Genomic DNA, 23,026 nt, shown 5'->3' with positions numbered 1-23,026 from the left:
ATCCTGGCAAAGAACATTAGGCAATGGTGAAGTAGATACTGCGGTATCTAAGAGGCTCATCCAGGTTGAGCCTATGCTATGGTGACGAAAAACCTGTGTTAGAGGGCTACACAGATGCAGATATGGCAAGTGACATAGACTCCAAGAAGTCTACATCGGGGTTTATGTTCACGTTTGCAAGGGGAGTGGTCTCTTGGCAGAGTAAGCTACAGAAGGTCGTAGTATTGTCGACGATAAAGGTCGAGTACATTGCAGTCATAGAGACATGCAAAGAGATGTTTTGGATGAAGATGTTCCTACAGGAACTTAGCCTGAAGCAGGAGCAGCACGTGGTCTATTACGATAGTCAAAGTGCTATACACTTAAGCAAGAATCCAAGTTAGCATTCAAAGTCGAACCACATAGAGATTCAGTATCACTGGATCAGGGATACTTTAGAACAGAAGGTGTTATAGCTTGAGAAGGTCCACGCGGATGATAATGGATTAGACATGATGACCAAGGCTTTGCTCAAGGGCAACTTTGAGGTTTGTAGAAAATGGGCTGGCTTGAAGAAGATGAATTCCTCCTGAGTCAAAAATGGAGAGATTTGATGAGATTTTCCTCCTCAGTTCAGAAGAGAGATAGTGCAGGCGGTTGAAAATTGGAGTGTTTCACTGCGCTGCTCGACCAGTCGAGTGGATTGCTCAACTAATCGAGTGAACAGTGCTCAACCAATCGAGGGTCACTCGACTCAAAGTCCAGCGAGCTCAATGAACAGTGCTCGACCAGTCGAGGGCCCGGCTCGACCAGTCCAGCAGCCTGCTTGACCAGTCAAGGTTACACAAATTTGAGTCCGGATCTTGAGCGGACTGCGGAAATCTAAGGCTTTTCGCAAAAGGGTGCGAAAAAGGAGTTTCCTAAACTATAAATAGGGGTGCCTAGGGCCTTTCTAGGTAATGCAAGAGGGTTTCTTAAAGCTTTGCAAGGGTTTGCTAAAGGGTTTAGGGCTATCAAAGGTGAGAGAGAGAAAGAAAGAAAGAAAGAAAGAGAGGAAGTTTGTGGAAGGGAGGTTATGCTCGTAGAGGTGATCTACTATGCATTCGACATCTCAGCACTTCTACGTCCTCGTGATCGGTGAGATCTCTTCGTTTTTTTTTTATTCTCTTATTGTTTATCCACTCCTGTGTAAGCAAAGAAGGTTTGATCCAAGCGGTGTGTGCTTGTGATCGGTTGTAATATTCTACTTCACAGTGGATTATTGATTTGGACGAGGTCCCGTAATTTTTACCTCTTTGAGGGTTTTCCACAGAAAAATTTCTTGTGTCATGTGGTTTATGCTTTGATTTACTTCATTGCTTTATTATCTCATAATTCTGGTGTTTTGGGAGGCTAGATCTTAAGATTTTGTGCAAGGCCCTCAACAGTATTATGGGCAAGTTGCTAAGACATGTAGGCAAGCCAGATTTGTAGAGCCATGGATTGTAGGTAACGAAAAATGGGCATATTTCCTCTTCATAAGCCAAAAGTACAACATATCACCATGAACATAGCTGGAAGCGTTAATGCATTATTGAAAGAAGACAAAGAATACTCAGTCACCAAGCTCACATGGACGGTTGACTCCATGGGCAGAAAATAAACTATATAAGATTCGAGCTGAATCATGCAGCATACACTGTAGTGTGATTTCTCGAGATAATTATTACATCCAAAGGGAGTGTACTAACATAGTTAGGCTGCATGAAATGACATGTGCATGTTGTGAGCTCGATGTGACGTTGTTACCTTGTGTACATGTATTCACAGCTTGTAGTAAAATTAGGTTTGTCCTTATGTCTACTGTTATTTATACATCATGATAGAAAATTACTGAAACATGAATAAAAAATCATTTTATCTTGTGCCTGGGAAGAATCAATGGGAGATAATGGATGAATTGAGAGAGATGTGTAAAAAAATTAAACCCCGGCAAAGTAAAATACCCATTGAAATATCGAAAAAGACTAGAACTCTTTCGTAGGGAGAAGATATGCCAACTATTAAATGTATCAAATACAAGCAAATAAGACATTATCTATAGAATTGCATGATCTCCAACTTAGAAAACTAATATTGTTTATTTGTTAACAATTATTAGATTTTTTTGAATTAGGAGTATATATTAGGAAAGTCATACTCTTTATACTATTCATCTATATATATTGTTGGATTATGAAAATGTTGTCATCTATTAATGTATTTACATCGATTTTTTCCTCCATTTACTCAGTACAAACGAGTGTTAGTGTTCATTACAAAATCTTGTTTGCTTTTTAGTTCACAATCACGTTCGCGTTCATTATAAAGTCGTGTTCACTTTAAGTACAGACTTGCGTTCGTGTTCAATGTGGGTTCTAGCGCACATCCACAATTACATTTGTTTTATTTTTTTTTCCTAAACTTGCATTCACGTTCGGTACATGTTCGAGTTTGGTTTCAGTACGCACTTGTGCTTGCCTTTAATATAATCTCACGTTTGCTTTCAGTACACACGCACATTTACTTTCAATACAACCTCATGTTTGCATACAATATACACTCAGGTTTGTGTTCAATACGATCTTTCATGCGCTTTCAACATACACTTATGTTCGGTTTCAATACAAGTTCGCGATAACGTACTAAGTAAATTCTATGGGGCCCATAGTGATATATGTGTCTAATCCATGCCGTCCATCCGTCAATTGTCATGTAGGGCTAAAATTTAAGCACATCAAAAGCTTAAGTGAACCACACTATAAAAATTTCATGTTCGCTTTTAGTAGAAGTTCACATTTGCAATCAATACAATATGCATCACTTTCAATTCAAGTCCTTAATTATATTGGAAGAAAAGAAAACATTTAAAAATGAGGATGAAATGAACATATTTTGAAAATAGGAACATTTATTAATATTTAAATACTTGTTATATCCTAGTCGTGACATGTCAGGAGCTCTTAATTATAGTGTAGGGAAGGAACTATACAAAGAAACTTCAACAACATAGGGTCTACACCCATTACGAACTAGACGTTTCTTCATTTTTAGGTTTAGCTATGTGTCATCTACTTTACTAGCTACAATTTTGCTATGAGGGTATTTTATTGATCAGACCATGCAATCTCGGCCTGGCATTGGATTCTGTGAATTAAATCCAAACATAGAAATTTAATGTGTAGAATCAAATACCCTGGTGAGTGTGTATGGTCATATCTATAAAGGACCATCCTAACAAAATTGTGGTCGGAAAAGTGAATGATTCCAAAGTTGAAATCTTAAAAGAAAGAAATGCCTCCTTTATAATAGATCTAATCCCCATGCTGTTGAAATCTCTTTTTTATTGATCAGACCATGCAATCTCGGCCTGGCATTGGATTCCGTGAATTAAATCCAAACATCGAAATTTAATGTGTAGAATCAAATACCCCGGTGAGTGTGTATGGTCATATCTATAAAGGACCATCCTAACAAAATTGTGGTCGGAAAAGTGAATGATTCCAAAGTTGAAATCTTAAAAGAAAGAAATGCCTCCTTTATAAAAGATCTAATCCCCATGCTGTTGAAATCTCTTTTATATGTCTTAAACTATGCGCTTCCTGACATAAGTGACACAAATTGTATGATAAAAGCATAAGGAGAAAAGAGAAAAAATAAAATAGTTAGGGAATTCTTTTCATTCAATATCAAATTTAGAATGCTTTATATTTTCATGGCCTTTCTCCTTTTATAGACTAAAAAAAACTTGCCTACATTAATTCAAAGACATAGAAAATCTAAAACACACCGTACTTAGAAGAAAATTTAATATTTTAGTAAATGTAAATAGTCAAATTTTAATCCCAAGGACTATTAGATTTTAGTACCAAGGAAGACTAATAAAATAGTCTTAAGTTGTTCTCTTCGCCCTCTCCTTAGTTGCCTCAGGAACAACATCAGAAGATAAAACAACCGATGATGCCTATTTTTTTCTAATGTTGACTCCCATAACCTCCTCCCTATATGTTGCCTCTGCGCCCGCCTCCACCTCCTTTGTAATAATCAGCTCTATCCTTTTCTGATAGATTAAATGTTAGATTTATTGTCTTCCTATAGATAAGTTATTATCATATATAATAAAGAAAATTAAAATTTAATACCTTATTCATTGCCATATTTTACACCATATTGAGCACTTCATCCCTAAATTCATTGAGCTCATCTCTCACCTTTTTGAGTTCATGCCTTACCATGTTTCTAAGATCATGCCTCAACTTACTCACAACTTCAACTATGAGCCCCTTTAAATTCTCCTTTAACTCTTCTACTTAACTGCTGGAGGTCCTTCGTCTTTTTATAAGGCGGTTACCAGGAATTCCTTCCCCATCTTCACCCACCTCCTGGTTACCGGGAGTGCTCACCCCATCATTAATCCCCTCTTGACGCTCAGGAGCGCCTGCCCTATCTTCACTCACCCTATCCTCCTCTTCCTCCAATATCAATTTCCATATCTTTACGACTCTTCATTTGATGTGTACTGTAGGAGATTGCATCTGTGTGCATACCAAAGGGAGCCCTACAAAATAAGAGATGCCAATGTCAGAATATAGTGTGTGTATAGAGGTAATATCAAATTTGCAAAAGAAAAAAATTTACCAAATATTGTTGTAAAGTTCTTAATGACATCTGTTGCTTCCTTCGTGGCAGTGGGGATGAGGTGTTTGAGAAGCCTGATACATAAAAGAACATATGTTCTGTCATGTATAAGTTTTGAATATAACACGTCAAAAAAAATATTAAAAGATTATCAAACTTACATGTTATTTATTGAAGACCTTGGCTACATGCTCATACGTTCATCTCTTCTAGTTCTTCTAGTTGACGATACGTGGAATTTGAAGACATTCAGTTCTCTCGGCATATCGTCCCTTATTTGACAGTGCGGTTATTAGCTTAAGTGCGCAAACCTGTTATAAGGAAGATGCATTACACATTTATAAAAGCCATGATAAATAACAAATAATATAGTAGAAACATGATAAATGTCTCATAAAATAAATTATATACATGTAGGGCAAATGAGCATCTACATATATTGTAAGTTTTATTATGGGATTCCACTGTTGCGGCAGAAATGTCGTCCTTCAATTTCTTGTACCCCACACCCCCAAAGGTAATTATTAAAATCAACTAACTCTATGAATTCTTCTGTACAATTTTTGCTATTCAAACACTTATGAGGAGGTTTTTGATGAACATAAGGAGTTTCAGCCTCACAACATCCTTGTGTTCTTTTGACTTTGCAAGGAACGTAAAAGCATCTGTTAAAATATTTTTTCGTGATAATCTTATCCGCCGGATACTTTTGCTTAATCCGATTTTCTCTGTTAATGACCTTGAAACCTCGAATAAGAGGTCCTTACCTAAGTCACATTATGATGGCAAACTTTAACTCATTTAAGCTCAGTATGGTCCATTGGATGTCGAATTTGAGGTCACCAATGTGCCTCTAGATAAGGTAGCAAGACAGACCAATGATAATTATAAATTTGCTCATTAGATCTAACTAGTAACCTAAATAGGACTTTTTAAATAGATCCCTTCGAGTTGGGCAGTTTCAAAAAATTTCCTTCAGTTCTGGAAGAAATTGAATGGAAATGGAGCACTTCATTGATGGCTATGATTTCCTTACTCCATAACTGCAATACATGAAAGACAAATTATTAACAAAAAAAAAAAAAGAACAAAAAAAAAATAATGAAAAGAAAAAATAATTACTATGATCATTCATTATAGTATAAGATGGCATTCGTGTTTAGTACAAGCTTGAGCTTGATTTCAGTACAAGCTGGCATTTGCGTTTAGTACAAGCTCGAGTTCGCATTCAGCACAAGCTTGAGTTCGTTTTCAGTACAAGCTCACGTTTGCGTTTAATACAAGCTCGTGTTCAGTACAGAATCGTGGTCGCTTTCAGTATATCTCGTGTTTGTGTTCAATACAATCTCGCATTCGCATTCAGTACAGGCTCGCAGTTGTGTTCGTTACAGACTTGCGTTTGCATTCAATAATGATTCCGAAAGCGATTTTATACTGAAAGTGAACGCAAGTTTGTATTATAGGCTCACAACCTAATCCTTAAAAACCCATAATCCTAACCCTTCAACCCTCAACAGCGCAAGAGTCACTTGTGACCGCATTTTCTTATCAGTTGATACAATTTTTCATTAGGGTTATCCTAAGATGAAGGTCTAGGGTTTAGTATTTTTTTATTTTATTTTTTTTGAAGTTTTTCTACCATTCCTCAATTAAATCTTTAAATATACAGGAACATGACAACGGAAAACTATCTTCTTACTTGATTATGTTGAGAGAGTGGCAAGAGAGAAGTAATAGATGAGTTTATGGGAGACAAGTTTGCAAAGAGTGAGTAGTCGGCATGGCGGAGAATTTTTTGGATGGTATTTGCAAAAGAAGTAAGTTTGGTAGAGAAGGCAGTCGGGGCCATTGTAGTCATAAGAGAAGTAAGTTTGTGGAGAAGGTAGGTAGGGCCCACCAAGCTCACCAACGTATCACATGTAAGACATTTGAGCACAAAGGGCAGACCCATCATAAAGATCACCTGGGGAGGAAACAGACAACTAATCCACTCATCAGGTGGCTCACCATTGACTTCTTCCACCAGATGATCTTCAGATGGCTCTCAGTAGAATGGCGGATCAGGATTTGTGTAACTGACTACAGCTGGTATAAGGCTCTCAGATGATGATCTTCAGATAGTTTCTCACCTTTTGTATATCTCCTGCAGATATGATGCGTTGACGGGAAGAGTGACATATCACACTTTGGGCCTCAGGGTCGAACCACAGCATTTGGGGGTTTTGACTTCATTTCCAATGATATTAATACTAGCATCTTGAGACAGAGAGAAAAAAGATTTAATCAGGTGCGAATAGTGGCCAATCACCACACCAGACTGAAACTTGTGAAGTGTTCAAAAACTCCTCTCTCTTTGACAAACTCATGGTCCTGATTGGTTGTATTTGTTTCTTTTTAGAATAATTTAAAAGTTGTTACCCATCAATGTAGAAATAGATAAACAATAATGCACCATGGTAAGCTTGGTATGCTGGGTACTATATATGACATATTTTGGATTTTGATCTTCAGCTGCAAAAACCAGCACCATGAATCATACGACCCCGGCCACAAAAGCTCAACTGAGACAAGACCTTACCTAAGAGTTTGTCTTGAGTGGAAATGCAGCCAAGTTAACTTGACTCGGTGTCAAGCTGAGTCTCTTGGAACCCATTTCTCAGTCTTGACTCAATCCAGACTCATGCTGATCCGCTGAGTCAAATCTAGTTGGTTGACTGGCCGTGACTCATGATGGCTCGAACCAAGTCACTCGCTGAATCAGAGTGAGTTAATATTAATAAAAAGTAAATGTGGATGGAGTGAATAAAACCCTCCAGCCTACAAAACATAGAGATGGACTTTACCAACTCACGTTTCATGAAAACATATGCATTTTTTTAAAACCACTAATCCTATTTCTAACCACTTTACATATCTGCTGATATACATAATACTTTTGATTATGATTATTAAATACTGAGTCAAGTTTTCAAGTCAACCTGACCCAGCTGAACATCGATTCAATTTGAGTTTTCAGGTTTTTGAACTATGGTTCTAGTACATAATTATGATTAACTATAATGAGATGAACACATTTTCAGGCATCTACCAAACACGCCCTAAACCTGTGACAATCTGAATGAAAATGTAAAACTGAAATGTGACAATTGCATGGCCACTTTGAGGGGAGTTTCTCCTTGAAATAAGCCACTTTCAAAGGAGGCTACCCTCCTTGGGAACTTATATTGATTCTAAAAGATACCCATAATCTCACAGCTTCTCCCATACATCAAAGCCACACTAGTACACGAATGGTAATGGAACTTAAAACAGAGTTTATAACCCTGTGAAAGAAAAAGGTTTTTCCAAAGCTAATAACATATGTTACAGATACAGGTTACAAATGAAGAAAACTGATTCAGCTACAATTGAATGATTTAAAAAAGGAAAAAAGAAAAAGAAAGAAAAGAAAAGAATTATAAGCTCAATTTAGTTCTCCAAGTACTTCCAATGACTTTCTTGGGTGCTGGGTCTTCTGGTCCTCTATCACGCTGTCCAGATGTGAAATACAGCCATCCATTCCAAAACCCAACTAGAGTAGTTTTAACACGGAAAGGCAGCCTCCCTATGGCTGACCATTCCTGTAAATAAACAAACCTCCAATCAGAGTCGTCATCATCATAAGTCATGATCACGACTAACATAACACAAGAAATTCCAGTCCAGAAACCAAGTGTTGCAACAATGTAAAGAGTTGTACACATACTACTGAAACTAATTTCTTTGTTATTGCTTTCTTTTTTTTCTTTGTAATTACATGGTGAGATCACTAGCGACTGTTGTTCTGTGTTGCTCAAGTGGTTCAATTTATATACATATTTTTTGACAAAGGCAGTGAACAGCTATGGACAAAAAACTAAGGAATTCATGGCTCCATATACAAGGCTAGCATGTGTTTAAAACAGTGTACAAACAAAAAACATGCAAGCATGTGTTTAAAGCAGAGTGCAAAGAAAAAACATGCACCTAAAATCAATCTCCTGCGGGAAAATTTGACACAAGTTCTCAATAAACAAGCTATATCTCACATTCCAAGACAATTAAAAAAAGAAAAAGAAAAAGAAAAAGGAAAAGAAAAAGAGAGAGAGAGACGGCAGACATCAGAGTTTTACAGTTGAACCAGAAGGTTGATTTCATCCTCTTGAAGCCTTGAACTGCCTTTCCTTCAAAGCCAGTGTTAGTGGGAAGGAAATGCAGCTGAGAGAAATGACAAACGCATTGAAGCAATTTCCACGTCTTCAGAGATTTTACCCAAAATTCCAAGGATTAGTTGTTTTCTTATTTTATCATCTCATCTACATTGGGAGGGTCTTTCTTTTTCTTTTCTTTTTTTGCACATTGACAATATTATTAAAAAAGCCAAAAACAAAAATACAAAATGCATAGCACAATTACAGCACCACCAAGAAACTGGAAATAGCTCACAACATTTGAAGCCGAAGCCCATTCCATAACGTGGAATTTGGCCCTACTAAAAACGATTACAGCTGACCCTTTTCTATTTCTGAAACACTGATCGTTCCTTTCTCGCTGACGACACCATATTCCCACTAGCATACTCAACCTCCAGATTGTTGCCCCCCTCTTCCTGTTTCCGCCACAGTGCCAAGATAAAAGGAAAGATTCTATTGAGCACAGAGTCCCATTCCACTTCAAAAAGCTGGGAAAAATCATTCCAAACTTCTCTCGCAAAAGAACAATGGATGAAAAGATGATCCACCGATTCTGCGTCTTGGTAACAAAGAAGGCAAACATTTGGAAGACAGAAATTCCTCTTACAAAGATTGTCAACTGTGAGTACCTTATCGTGACCCACTAACCAAGCAAAAGCCGCAACCTTTAACGGAGCACCATATTCCCATAAAAACTTTGTCAGACTTGTCCCTTTACCTACAAAGTCACCACTTAGTATCCTATAGAAAGATTTCACCGAGAAGATGCCCGATTTTACCATCAAAGCGAGTCCATGGTTGCTATTGACGGAGACTCCTTATCTAGAGAAACAAGAAGCCATTTTTTTATGTGACATAATTGTATAGTATTGCATGCTCAGTACTTCAAAAATAACATGGCACTTTATTCCTGGTTCGTGGCTTGTGTTGTTTTAAGTCCAGTTGGGTCTATTTGTACCTTACCCTTTTCCTAAATGAAAAATTGACTTGTTCGAAAAGAAGACAGCAGATGCATAATGAAGCTATGATGAATGTACAGAATAATGTGCATTTGCATTGATGAAATGAAGGCTAAGGATGTTAGAAAAGGCGTATTCCACCAAAAGGACAGTAAAACAAAAACGGTCTACTTGACTTCAAACTTTGTGCTAAAGAACAAGACTTGGTGACTCTTGTAGCATCATGCTGGAAAGTACTTCATAGGACAATGTATGGGCCTTTTTTTTTTTTGAGAGGGAGGGAGGAACGGAGGGAATAAGATACTGTATGGGCTTTATTCGACAAGTCACCCAGCATGTGGTAAATTTAAAGAGGCAGGGCCACAAAAGAATACAACAAAGGAAAACAAAAATTACACAGAAGACCGATCAAAGCCTGAGAGATTGCAATCTCTGAGCTTTGGAGATACCGCCACCCACGCAATAACAATAGATCTCACCTTTCGGAAAACTGCCTTCGCATTCCCGAAAACATCTTTAAAACATCTATTGTTTCTTTCACTCCAAATGCAACACAAACCCAAAAGAAGCAACAGTCTCCAAACCTTACGACCCAACTTTCCCACTCCAACTATGTGCCATTGAATGAGGAGGTCATTTACTGAGTTGAGCAAAACCCACACCACCCTAAAAGATGCAATAGAACTGTCCCAAACTTTCTTAGCAAAACGGCACAACAAAAAAAGGTGATTCACTGAGTCCTCGTTGCACAAACACATAGGACAAGCATTAACAATAATTAGGCCCCACTTTCCTCAAATTGTCAATGGTTAGGATCCTTTCCCAACTAACCAGCCACACAAAAGCTGACACCTTAGAAGGGGACCCGTAGGACCAGAATAGAGAACAAACCATGTTTTGAGGCTCAGTCACTGAGCCAGAGAGAGACCAAGATAAGAAATTAATAGAAAAGATCCCAGATTTACTGTCTTTCCAGCGAACCATATCCAGTTCCTCCGACGGGTCCACCCCTGCTAGCATGTTGAACAGGGACAACAACTCGTCAGATTCAACGTCCTGAAGGTTTCCCTGGAACAAAGGCTCAGTCACTGAGCCAGAGAGAGACTGAAATAAGAAATTAATAGAAAAGATCCAGATTTACTGTCTTTCCAGCGAACTATATCCAGTTAAATTAATAGAAAAGATCCCAGATTTACTGTCTTTCTAGCGAACTACATCCGGTTAAATTAATAGAAAAGATACCAGATTTACTGTCTTTCCAGCGAACTATATCCGGTGCATCTGACAGGTCCACCCCTGCTAGCATATTAAACAGGGACAACAACTTGTAAGCTTCAACATCCTGAAGGTTTCTCCAGAACAAAGGAAGCCAATGACCTGTGGATCCTTGCATCACATACTCAAAAGAGAGCTAGATTAGGTAACTGATCCAGCAACTTGCTCTTGCTAACCAAATATGTTTCCAAAATTGAAATTTTAAGCTGATGCCTGCACCAAAACAGACCCCTGCTGAGATAGGACATTTCAGCTTCATAATTTCTCTCCAAACCCTTGACGCCCTGTACATGAAGAGCTCTTGGGCCACCAACCCTCTTTCTCCACCCCATACTTCCAACCTATGACTTCCTTCCAAAGACTTCCCTTATCAATCACAAATCTCCACAACCATTTCCCCAATCGAGCCTTGTTCATGGAATCCAAACCTCTCAGCCCTAAACCTCCCTCCTCTTGGCCTAAGTAGAGAATGATTTGATGATGATAATGTGAAGAAGAAATGAGAAAATTGAGAGAGAGAAGAAGAAGAAGGAGAGTTTGGGAGAGATGATGTGTTAGGCTATCTTGCCCTAACACATAATGTTTTATTATAATAAAGCATATAGTACACCGCAGGAGAAGAGGGAAGTGTGCACATGCACTTACACTAAAAGGGGCCACTAACCACATACACAATACACTAGCATTCTCTATACTCCCCCTCAAGTTGGAGCATAGATGTTGATCATGCCCAACTTTTCACGAACACGACGAAGAGTATCTCGACTCAAAGACTTTGTAAGAACATCAGCAAGTTGATCCCCAGATCGAACAAAAGGAGTGACGATTTCCTTAGAAGCGACTTTCTCCCGAATAAAGTGACAGTCGACCTCAATATGCTTGGTTCACTCGTGGAAAACTGGGTTACGAGCAATATGGATGGCTGCTTGGTTGTCAGAGTGAAGAGGAACAGGATCCGAAGGAGGGTGGCCAAGTTCTTCAAGAAGGTTGCGAAGCCACACGAATTCACATGTCGCATGAGTCATAGCACGATATTTTGCTTCAGCCGAGGACCAGGCAACAATTGGCTGTTTTTTGCTCTTCCAGGTTATAAGATTACTACCTAGGAAGGTACAAAAGCCGGATGTAGAGCGGCGATCAAAAGTACTACCTGCACAATCAGCATCGGAATAGCTAGAAAGATGAAGATGACCATACAACTAAAAGCAGAGGCCAAGACCTGGAGCTGATTTTAAATACCGAAGTATGCGGTAGACAGACGTGAGATGGGAAGTACGAGGAGCTTGCATAAATTGGCTAACAACCCCCACTGCAAATGAGAGATCTGGGCGAGTAATAGTCAGGTAAATAAGCCGGCCTACAAGTCGTCGATACATCTCGGGATCAGTAAGGAGAGCACCATCATCTGGTCGAAGCTTCTGTTACATCCACGGTTGCTTTGGTTGTTTGACATGGTATCAGAGCGGAAGGTCCTATGTTCAAATCTCGAGAGCAGCAAATATGCCTCGCTAATATATTATTCTCCCACGGGGGGTCACGAAAATCAGGTCCGGCCCAGGGACTGGGAAATTAAGCCTGACCTATTTATGGTGTGAGTGTCCCTCCACCTTCATCAATATGTTCTCGTGCGGAGTTCCCACCTTGCACGTGTGGGGGGGTGTTGAAGTGATAAAGTCCCTTAATATACATTGATACACCCACACTCTGACAACTTAGGCTTTTGGAGTAAATGGTTGTTTGACAGCCTACACCAAACATCCTATTTCAAGAGATGAAACTTCCTCTTCTCCTCTCCCCCTTGCCAAAGGAAATCTCTTCCCATCAACTTATCAAGAACACTATTCGGGCACTGGAAAATGGACATGAAATACAAAGGAAGGTTCGAGAGTACTACCTTTATGAAAGTAATTCTGCCTCCGAGAGACATATATCTTCTTTTCCAAACTGATAGCTTATGCTCAAATCTTTCAATAACGGGATCCCATAGATGCTTAGCAACCTTTCCTATACAAAGAGGGAGACCCAGATATTTTGATGGGAACGTCCCCACTTTGCATCCAAACACAACTAGTTCCCCAACTTTTTCCAACGGAAGATCAATACCCAAAAGTTCAGATTTTCTCGCGTTAATATGAAGACCTGATCTTGTAATTCCTTCTCCAAAGAGGAGGAGATTAAATGGCGGCAACGATCTTGTGCTTTGTGGCTAAAATGTGGGGAAGAGAATATGAGTTTCTTCCACAATATGGGTAAGGCCCGGGCACGGAATAACAGAATTACTGGTCTTCAGGTGGAAGGTTCGAGCACTACTGACAAAACGAGTATCAGCGACTCTATTGTGCAATTCTACAAAAATCTGTTAGCCTCTAATTCTTGGAGAAGACCGAGGCTCGATAATATGGATTTCCCCTGATTGTCCAATATAGAAGTACACTTCCTTGAGAAGCCGTTTTCTGAAGTAGTAAAGTTGGCCCTAAATTCCATGTGTGGAGACAAGGCTCCTGGCCCTGATGGATTTCCGATGTTGTATTTTCAGAATTTTTGGTCGATTGTTGGCAAAGATATGATGGATTTTATTCACGAATTCTTCGAAAGAAGCCGCCTTTCAAAAGATCTCAGAGCAACCTTCTTGGTTCTCATCCCCAAGATCGAGGATGCGGAATCCATTAAAGACTTTATGTCTATAAGTCTAATCAGAAGCCCGTATAAAATTTTGGCCAAGATTCCCGCTCTAAGATTCAGATTCATGTTGTCTAGGGTTATCGTGGAAAATCAAGGAGCTTGTCTCACAAGGAGGTAGATTTTGGGCAGTGCTCTCATTGCCCACAAATGTATCGATTCCAAATATAAGCAAGGGAAAAATGGGATAGTTTGTAAGCTCGATACCGAGAAGGCCTAAGATAGTGTGGATTCTTGTGTTCCTACCTCTTCGTCGTCTAGGATGTGGTTCTAAATGGAGGGAATGGATAAATTCTTATGTTCAGTCTCCTTTTTCTATTTTGATTAACGGCTCGTCTAAAGGCTACTTCGCTACTTCTCGCAAAATCAGGCAGGGAGATCCTTTGTCTTCCTACCTCTTCGTCGTCGTTGGAGAAGCTTTTAGTCGAATGCTCCATAGAGCAGAGGAGAAGGGACCGATTGTTGGGTTCAAGGTTATGGAAGCAAGGGTGTAAATTTCTCAACTTCAATACACGGTTAATACAATCCTCTCTCTCTTTTTTCTTTCTTCCTTTTTTTTTTTTGTGAAGCAGATAGTATCATAGTTGACAATCTCCGAAAAGTTGTGGTGTGTTTCAAAGCAATTTCGGGTCTAAGTGTGAACGCCTCTAAGAGCAAAATGTTGGGCATCCATATTCAGCATGAAGATCTCTTGCAATTGGCCAATATATTTGGATGTAAGAGTGCCTCCTTTCCTTTTTCTTACCTCGGTTTGTCGCTCTGTATTGGGAAACCCGCCAAGCATCTTTGGGACATGGTTATTAAAAGGGATAAAGAAGCCTATCTACTTGGATGCATCGGTGCCTATCTTTGGGAGGCCGTTTACTTCTCATTAAAGCAACTTTAGCCAATATGCCTATTTACTTTTTATCCCTTTTCAAATGTCCCAAGTTCGTCACGCAAAGAATTGATAAATTGCGAAGAAATTCTTTATGGAAAGGGGGTGAGGAAAGAGGAAAGTTTAACCTTTTAAACTGGGAGGAAGTTTGCAAACCATTTAGTGACGGCAACGCTGGCATGAAAATTATGTATCTTATGAAGACCGCACTTCTTGGAAAGTGGCTTTGGCGATTCAAAGTGGAAGAAGGGAAGCTATGGAGGGATGTTATTGCTTCCAAGTACGGCACTCAAACCGGAAATTGGAATACAAAGTCCTCTTCCCTCTACCGTGCCTTTAGCGTGTGGAAGGCAATCATTAATTCTTTTCATATGTTCCGGGATGGTATTTCTTTCTCTCTTGGGAGGGGAAACCGCATTCGATTTTGGATCGATGAGGAGTGGTGTGGAGATCGTCCTTTGACAGAGCTCTTTCCAAGAATAGCCAACCTTGCCTTAGATAGGTTTATCTTTGTCGATCGATGTTATGCTATATGCGCCGGGACTGTTATTTGGTCTCCTTTGTGTTGAAGAAATCTTAATGAGGTTGAAACCGAGGAATTCATCAGCTTGCTCTCCATGTTCCTTCGCCTCAAGATCAAGATATGATGATTTGGAAAGGTAATAGCTTGGGAGTCTTTTCGGTTAGTTCGTTCCACAGGTTAATGCTCAAAACCATAGCAATGACAACATTAGGGGACTGGCACTGTAAATGACCCAGGCCAGGGCTGTCAGGCTCAGGCTTGATTGTTGGATCGTGGGCTGCTCAGACAAAAACTTCAAGCCTGATTATTAAGAAGGCTAGGCTCGGGCCTAGTGATAGAGGTCCATGGGGCCCTTATGGATAAACCGGGCTTGGGCCAAGACCCAGTCCCAGGAAGGCTATCTTATAGTTGAACATCTAAATAAAATATAAATCAAAATGAAAAACCTCTAATTTTTTTCTTATTAATGAGTGAAAAACCTAATCACCCCTTTCTGGTTATGTGAAATGGACTCGGGCCTATTAGATTTATTTAAGCTTTGGCTTTAGTTTTAATTGGGCTTGGGCTGAGTCTTTGTGCCTGTAAAGTTTAATTGGCTTGGGCTCAGGTTCAGGCGGCGATATAGTCTGTAATGGGCTCCGGTCTATGCTCAGGCCTGAGTCATGTACATTGGACCTGTGCAGGGGCATGGCAAGACCAGGCCCAAATCTGGCCCTTTGGCAGCCCTAATGCAGACAACTCTACTGAATACTCTGTCCAAGGAGAATTCTCCTATGTTATCTCGGTTTCACATGCACCATACAAAGAAATGAAGAAGGAAATAAAAACTTTGACAAGCTGATGGGTCTACAGACTGCACAACAGAAGTTGCGCTATACATTCTGGTGGTTTGAAGTGGCGTGAGGTAATCTTGTAGGCCAGGAACTACACTTCGTATGAGTAGTAAGTATAATGGGAGAAAACACACCAATAGAAAAAGGGAAAAAAAAAAAGTTTCTTGATGTTCATTAGCATTCATTGAAGCATATAAATGATGGGAAAAGGCTGATACCAATGTATCTAAACGAAACCGGAGCACTTCTCCAACCAGCACCATCTTTTTTGTCACAGGGTGCTTTTCTGTTGTGCCACCCACAATAACGATGGAATTGTTCACAATAACCCACGCGAACTCTATATGGGAGTCGGGTTTTGGCATGGGTGGCAATTGCTTCCACTTCATCTCATCATCCAGCATGTAAACATCACTATAAACTACCTGAAAATTTTGAGAACATGAAAGTAACACATAAAGGAGTCGAAAAACAAAGATATGGTAAATGAAGCAAAATATATGACAAGCTAGATGAGAAACTTGAGCAGTGCATATTTTTAATTAATCCAAAAGAGTGGTCTACATGCAACAACGCCAGCATCTTTTGAATTTCTTAGACGAACAAAAGCATAAACAGAACCGGTGCAAAATATGAATCATTATTCCAACACTCAATCTTCTGTTTTGCGGACTTAAGGCCTCAGCTTATTGAATTTCAGGTCATACTTCAGGCCTTTCTCAAGACTTGACCCAGAATACTCGTGTTTCTGTTGAAAGCTTCCAGTTGCTATGAATACTTTCCACTCATGGTCAAGGCCATCTTGATCACCAGGACCTGCCAGTGGTACGACCTGTATTTGTTTATATTTATTTAGATGCTTCCTTTTGTTTCTTCCTAAGCTGAATGACACTTCTGAGCTGCACCTTGTGAAGTTGAAGGTGCTGAGAGTCAATTTTTGGGAGATTTACTTCATAAAACCTGATTCATGCAGTGAGAGGTTCATATGATAGTAACTGCTTGGTGGTTTAGGCCTTTTGGCTAGAGTGAGAATTGCCAGTCCACAAAATGGTTATGAAGATATTGGTCATTTTTCATATTGACAAAAAAAAAAAAAAGGAAATCGAAATCAAAATAACATTATTTCACTAATCAAGAGAATCTGGGTGGTGTAATTGGTTGTCAAGCTAGTGAACACACAAGATCTCCCCTACAAACCTGGTCTCAGACATAAGTTTTTCACCTTATGAGGATAGGGAGATAGGAAGCAATACAAGATTCATAAAGCTGAACCCCAAATAACTGGGACAGGGCAATGGTGACAATGATGATCAACAGAATATCACAACATTCATCAATAAGACAAGGTAATGTTGGACAAACTGGCCACTTGGAGAATGTTGGTAGTTTGACTGGGAGTACTGATTTTGAAAAATCAGGGATGGTTAGAAACATAGAACCTAGATTTCTGCAAAATAATGTCAGTATTGAATTTAATCAATAATCACACCTCAATGAGATTTGGACTTGGAAATTTATATGGGGCTGTGGTGATGCAGAAGGAAGGTGCTAGCCTGCTAGGCACTGTTCTCCACCCATGCTAAAGCATGATTCTTCTTGGTGTTTGGAAGCGAATTTCCTAGAACAGATGTTTGTTGAGTAGAATGATGATTGCTTAAAGATACTAATAATAAAAAAAGACTATAGACTAGTAGAAAGAGGTGGAATAGTGATTAACTGTGGATATGGCCAATTGGCCATTGCAAACTCCATCTTCCGTAGACTTCAATCATCAGTGAATGTCTTGTCAAAATGAAGAATTCCTTGAAAATGGGATGGAACAAAAGATTGAGGAAATTCTTTTTCTCTAGGGTTGTTTGGATGTAAGAAAAATCTTACTTATGTATGCTTTTTACCCAGGTAAACTATTTCATTCTGTCATGTTTAGGTACTATCAGTGTTAGAAGTATTAGTATCGCTACAAGTTTCACTAACCGGGGATACAGAAGCAATATCAATATCGTCAATAGTATTGCTAATAACCAGAAATGCGGGGAAACATGGGAAAAAAGGTGGAATTTTTAGTGAAACTTCAGGAGATGCTAAAATACACATATTTGCATATTTAGGAATAAAAGTATTGCATAAGGAATGCATACATGATAAGTTTTCATTTAATTGAGGCTTAAAAGCATGTGCCGTGGTAAGAAAACAGTCCAACCATCCCATCTAACCATCCATCCAAACATACATCGATATTTTAGAATAGCGACAACACAATATTTCGCCAAAAAATCATCAACAACTGGAAAGGAAATGAAAGATTGTGGTCTCGATATCGTGCATGTTGTGATAACGATAAATCGAGATATTATCAATATTATCATCGATAAGTTGAACATTGCCTACAACCATGTGCCCTAAAAAAATTGAAATGGAATTTTTTTTTAATAAACAAATTTTTGGTGATATCATTATATTGGCAATATTATCAAAACATCACCGATACACTTGTGATACAAGCAACACTTAGAATTTACACAGTCGAAAATATTAGAGATACATTGGTGATATGATATCAATACATTGGCAATACAAGCGACACCTGAAATTTACATAGTTGAAAATATTGGTGATACATTGGCGACACTTAGTAATACATTGTTGATACTTGGAATTTCTGATATCACTAGTGTTATTGGTATCACCGAGTTGGAGATAAGGATAATATTAGGGATACTTTGAACAATGGGTACTATAGTGTTATTATCAGTACTGTCAGGTCAACGATGCTGAAACCCCAAGTAACAAAGGAAATTCAAACTATTGATATTATCGGCGAAATTTGGTGATACTAGCGATACTAAGAATATTTTGGTCCTTGGACAACATTAAAAGTTCCTTTGTATTAGCAATACCAACGATGATATTGCCACCATAAAACACTGAATTCACGAAAAAATCGAGAAAATTCCAAAATAAAAAATCATCGATTTTCGTGGGCTTTTGTTCCTTAGGTGATTTTAATAACTCTTGGTTTTTCTTTAAACAAAGCCTTGGATTTGCAGGAAAAATCTTGACTCAAAGTGGAGATAGGCCGGAACTCAAAGATTACCAAAAAATCCATGGAAAGTTTTTTTTATTCCTTGAAATGTCAGCACGAATTGCAATTTCTATGCATGATTCTCATGCATTGACATGAATTTGTGATGAATCAATCAACATTTGAGTAGGCGGGAAAATGTTATTTTCTCCATTTACCCCTCAAATTGAGAACGGATGTATTATTACTAGCATTTTATTTTTTTTATTTTTTTTAACAACACATGCCCTAGGCCCCTGTAAAATGGAAACCTATTGTGTATAGTTGTTTTTTTTGCATTCCTAAATGTGTAAAGATGTGTCTTTTAACTTTTCCTGAAGTTTTACTGAAAAATTCCGCCTTTTCCCACTATTTCCCTTAGTCAACAATAATTTTCCGAGTATCGGCGATATCGTCCATATCCCTAGTCACTGATGCATGTAACAATACTGACACATGAACATTGGTTACTGGCAAAGTTTTACCATGCAAACAGTTTCTTGTGTTTTGATATTGGTAAAGAGCTATTAGAAAATAGAATGTGGTATTCAAACTAAATAAAGCTTGACTTAGTAAGTTGTATCACCACTATAAAATCACACGTGAAAAGGATCTAAGATACCATTTGTCTAGCCCATCATGATAAAGCCTTGGGCCAAAGAATAGGCTAACCCAATCATCAAGAGGGGTGCAAAAGTGGACCCACTAATTCAGATGTGTTTGGTGAGGTTTTAGGTTTGTTTTTTCAGTTTAGTGGAGAATAAGGCTAGCATTGTTGGTTTGGTAATATGAAAATAAACACACAAGAATGCTCATATGGGAGATGATTTCATGCTATGGCGAGTCTCTCCACTCATTGAATGGGCATACATGACTTTCATGTTCTTTTGCTGAGTTGAGCTTCGTTTGTTGCATCTAATATGCCAAATGCTATGTTCTTGTTGAAGATGTTTACTTGTTTCTAGCACCCTTCTCATGATTTATAAATGCCAATGGAATGACCCAAAAATACAAAGTAATATTTCTTTACTAGTATTTCATGTTTCTTGACATTTCATTTGAGCATCTTTGTATTATTATTATTATTAGTGAAAAGATATGGTTGATTAACTTGGCATCCACCATGCACAACAGGCACGCGTTGCAAAGCACCATGCCTCCTGCAAAGGTCATTAATGGTGAGGACTCTCACCCTACCAACCAAAGGCTGTTACTTTCAGAGGGGCCCCGTAACCCCACACAAAGGTTATATGAACACAAGGAGCAGGCCCTAACCGGAGACGGAGATATCCATAGAAAAAACGAACTGAGAAGCGGCCCGACATATCCCTTATCATCTAGTCTCGCTCGTCTCTAATTGACATAAACACTTGCAAGCGATCGAGGAACCACAAAAAAAATTCTCCACTTTCTTATCCGGCAAATCTCAATGACCCATGCCACGGAAAATCACTTCTTAGCTTTTCCAGCTTGGCGAGAACTAACTGAAGGCATCTGAACAGAGAGAAAGTGCAAGGGTAGGTTTGATAGGTAGACTTTATGAGAGTTATCCGGTTCCCAATACATAATGAAAGATCAAGGTATGTCGAGGAAAACGATCTAGCTTGACAACCAAAGACCTTAGCCAGCCGATCCACCTCCTTCCTAGGCGTCCGCACCCCTAACACCTCACTCTTGGCAACATTTACCTTAATGCCTGAAACAACTTCAAAACAAAGGATAATCATTCTTAGCTTTTCCACCATGTCCTCATCAGATTCACAAAAGAGAAGCGTATCATTGGTGAACTGAAGATGAGAACAGGGGGTTCACCCTAGCCTCTCTAAAACTGATGAAAGAGGCCCGCCTCTTGCCCTTTATAGCGTCCTTTCCAATGCCTCGACCACCACCACAAAAAATAAGGAGAAAGAAGACTACCTTGCAGAACTCTCCTCGAAGGCCCTATCAGATAGAAAATCGAGCTGAGCAAATACACTCCCTAATCCTCCACTCTCTCCATCTCGAACCTCAACCCATCCGCCTTAGCATGCAATCCAAAAATTTCCAGTTGACATGATCGTATGCCTTCTCCAAATCTAGTTTGCATACCATGCCCCTTCCTTCCTCCTTACATCATGAATCAATGCACTCATGTGCCATAAGGACATTGTCGATGATTTGCCTTCCCACGATAAAAGCACGTCGGTTCTTAGATATGCCCTTCACCAATACTGCCCTGAATCTTGACACCAAGATTTTTGTTAGAATCTTGTATGGCCCACCAATCGGGCTTATCGGCTTGAAGTCTTTTAGACTATCCGTGCTGGCGATCTTTGGGATTATCGCAATGAACGACACTTCTCGTTCCATCAACAAATGACCCCTCACATAGAATTCCAACATGAAGCTCATGATGTCCCCTTTGACCACCACACAAAATCCTTAATAGAAGGCCAACGGGAAGACATCTAGACTCGGGGCCTTAGTCCTTCCCAAGGGCTCCACACAGCCTTGACTTTCTCCTTCGAGAATGTCCTCTCCAAAGAAACAACATCATCATCTGCCAAACTACTAAGCTCTAATTCATCTCCCAATGGCCTTTGCTAGCCCTTGTCCATAAAGCTCGATCACTGATGCGCACACTTGATCTTTTTCTTCAATTCTTCTTCCTTGCACAACAATACTTCCTATTTTGTTGCATCTTGCTCACACATTGGCAATGCTATGGAAGAATCTAGTATTTTTATCCCCCTCAAGCTAAGTGGTTGTTGAGCGCTGCTTCCATATGAATTCTTCCGCCTTAAGGCGACTCAAACATTCTTGGGATATCTATGTCCTTTGGTTCCTCTCATCTTCTAATAACTTCGATTCTTCAGCATTTACATTGAGATTGTGGACACCTTTCAAAATACCATCCATCTTCTCCTCCCGCTTCTTGAAGAACTCCCGCTTTTGAGCGATGATTTTGCTTTTTTGGAATTTCATATTCTGACTCAGCTAAAAGCCAACATATCCCTCGATAGTGAAAGAAGACCATCATTCTTTAACAGGATCAGTAAACCTCTCCACTTCTAGCCAAGATAATTCGAATTCGAATGGCTTCGGCCCCCAGCTCTCCACCCCTACCTCCAGAAGAATTGGACAATTATTTGAAACTGGATTCGATGGCCCTCTTAAATAGGCCACGAAAAAATTGGCACCCATTCAACAGACAATAGGAATCTCTCAAGTCGAGATATAACCAATTTGGCTTGCCCATTTGACCAAAGTACTGGCCGTTCACCATTAGAAAGTCCACTAGCCTATCTTTCCCAACCCACAATGAGAACCATGGTCTTAAATGTCGGTATCGGTCGGCGTATTGGCTCAACGGAAAAATGATACGATACGGCATCGTGTATCGGTATCGAGGCCGAATCGACCCGTATCGATCAAATTTTTTTTAAGAAAAATAATATGGAAAAAAAAAATGAAATATCCAAGAATCTTTCTTTTTTTTTTTCTTTTCTTTTTTTTTTTTCTTTTTTTTTTTTGTATTTGAACCATTGTATTCAATGGTGTACCGGACCATTCTTTGATGAGAATGTTGTCTATCGATTTGACTGGTTGAAAGTCAACTAAATGGGCCCTAATTAAACACAAATCAATCATGATTTGGTGAACAATGGCCCATTACATTGAAATACAAAAAGAAGATGAAAATATAATAAAGAAAGTGAAGGTTTACCCTTCTTTCTGATTTTTCCTATAATGGTCCACTTCGCTTTGATTTGTTGATTCACATTCAAATCATTTGTTTTGATCCCAAAATAGGCCTAGATCTAGCCTAAAATAAGTTTTTAAACTTCTTCCATAGTTTAAATGAAAAAAGAAGAAGAGAAGACGTGTGAAGTAAATAAATAAATAAAATTCAAAATTGGCCTTTTATAGGCATATCGGCCGATACGGGTCAATTGTTTTTTGTATCGGATCGATACGACCCCGTATTGCCTAT

General features: G+C 39.1%; 1 protein-coding gene and 1 long non-coding RNA gene across 5 annotated transcripts in view; both read right to left on the bottom strand.

The window, feature by feature from the left end:
• Positions 1-3,705: 3,705 nt before the first annotated feature.
• LOC131247385 (uncharacterized) lies at positions 3,706-4,927 on the bottom strand. Its single transcript, XR_009171692.1, has 3 exons — positions 4,797-4,927; positions 4,636-4,709; positions 3,706-4,555 (listed from the first exon to the last, which is right to left on the bottom strand). It is a non-coding gene; the product is annotated as an uncharacterized LOC131247385 (long non-coding RNA).
• A 3,005-nt stretch (positions 4,928-7,932) lies between these two features.
• LOC131246285 (kelch repeat-containing protein At3g27220-like) overlaps positions 7,933-23,026 on the bottom strand; it is a 69,860-nt gene continuing 54,766 nt past the window's right edge. For 2 of the 4 annotated variants that reach the window (XM_058246234.1, XM_058246236.1), the window contains exons 6-7: positions 16,211-16,417; positions 7,933-8,255 (exon numbers count right to left, since the gene is read on the bottom strand). In XM_058246234.1, the coding sequence (XP_058102217.1) occupies positions 8,091-8,255; positions 16,211-16,417 (372 nt within the window). In that variant the 3' untranslated portion in view covers positions 7,933-8,090. Of the gene's footprint in view, positions 8,256-9,034; positions 9,565-16,210; positions 16,418-23,026 lie in introns of those variants that run through there. The other 2 variants (XM_058246235.1, XM_058246237.1) reach the window with 2 other exon arrangements.

Source organism: Magnolia sinica, chromosome 5 (assembly GCF_029962835.1).
Source record: "Magnolia sinica isolate HGM2019 chromosome 5, MsV1, whole genome shotgun sequence".
Classification (NCBI taxonomy): Eukaryota; Viridiplantae; Streptophyta; class Magnoliopsida; order Magnoliales; family Magnoliaceae; genus Magnolia; species Magnolia sinica.
This window is presented reverse-complemented; position numbering and strand designations above follow the sequence as displayed.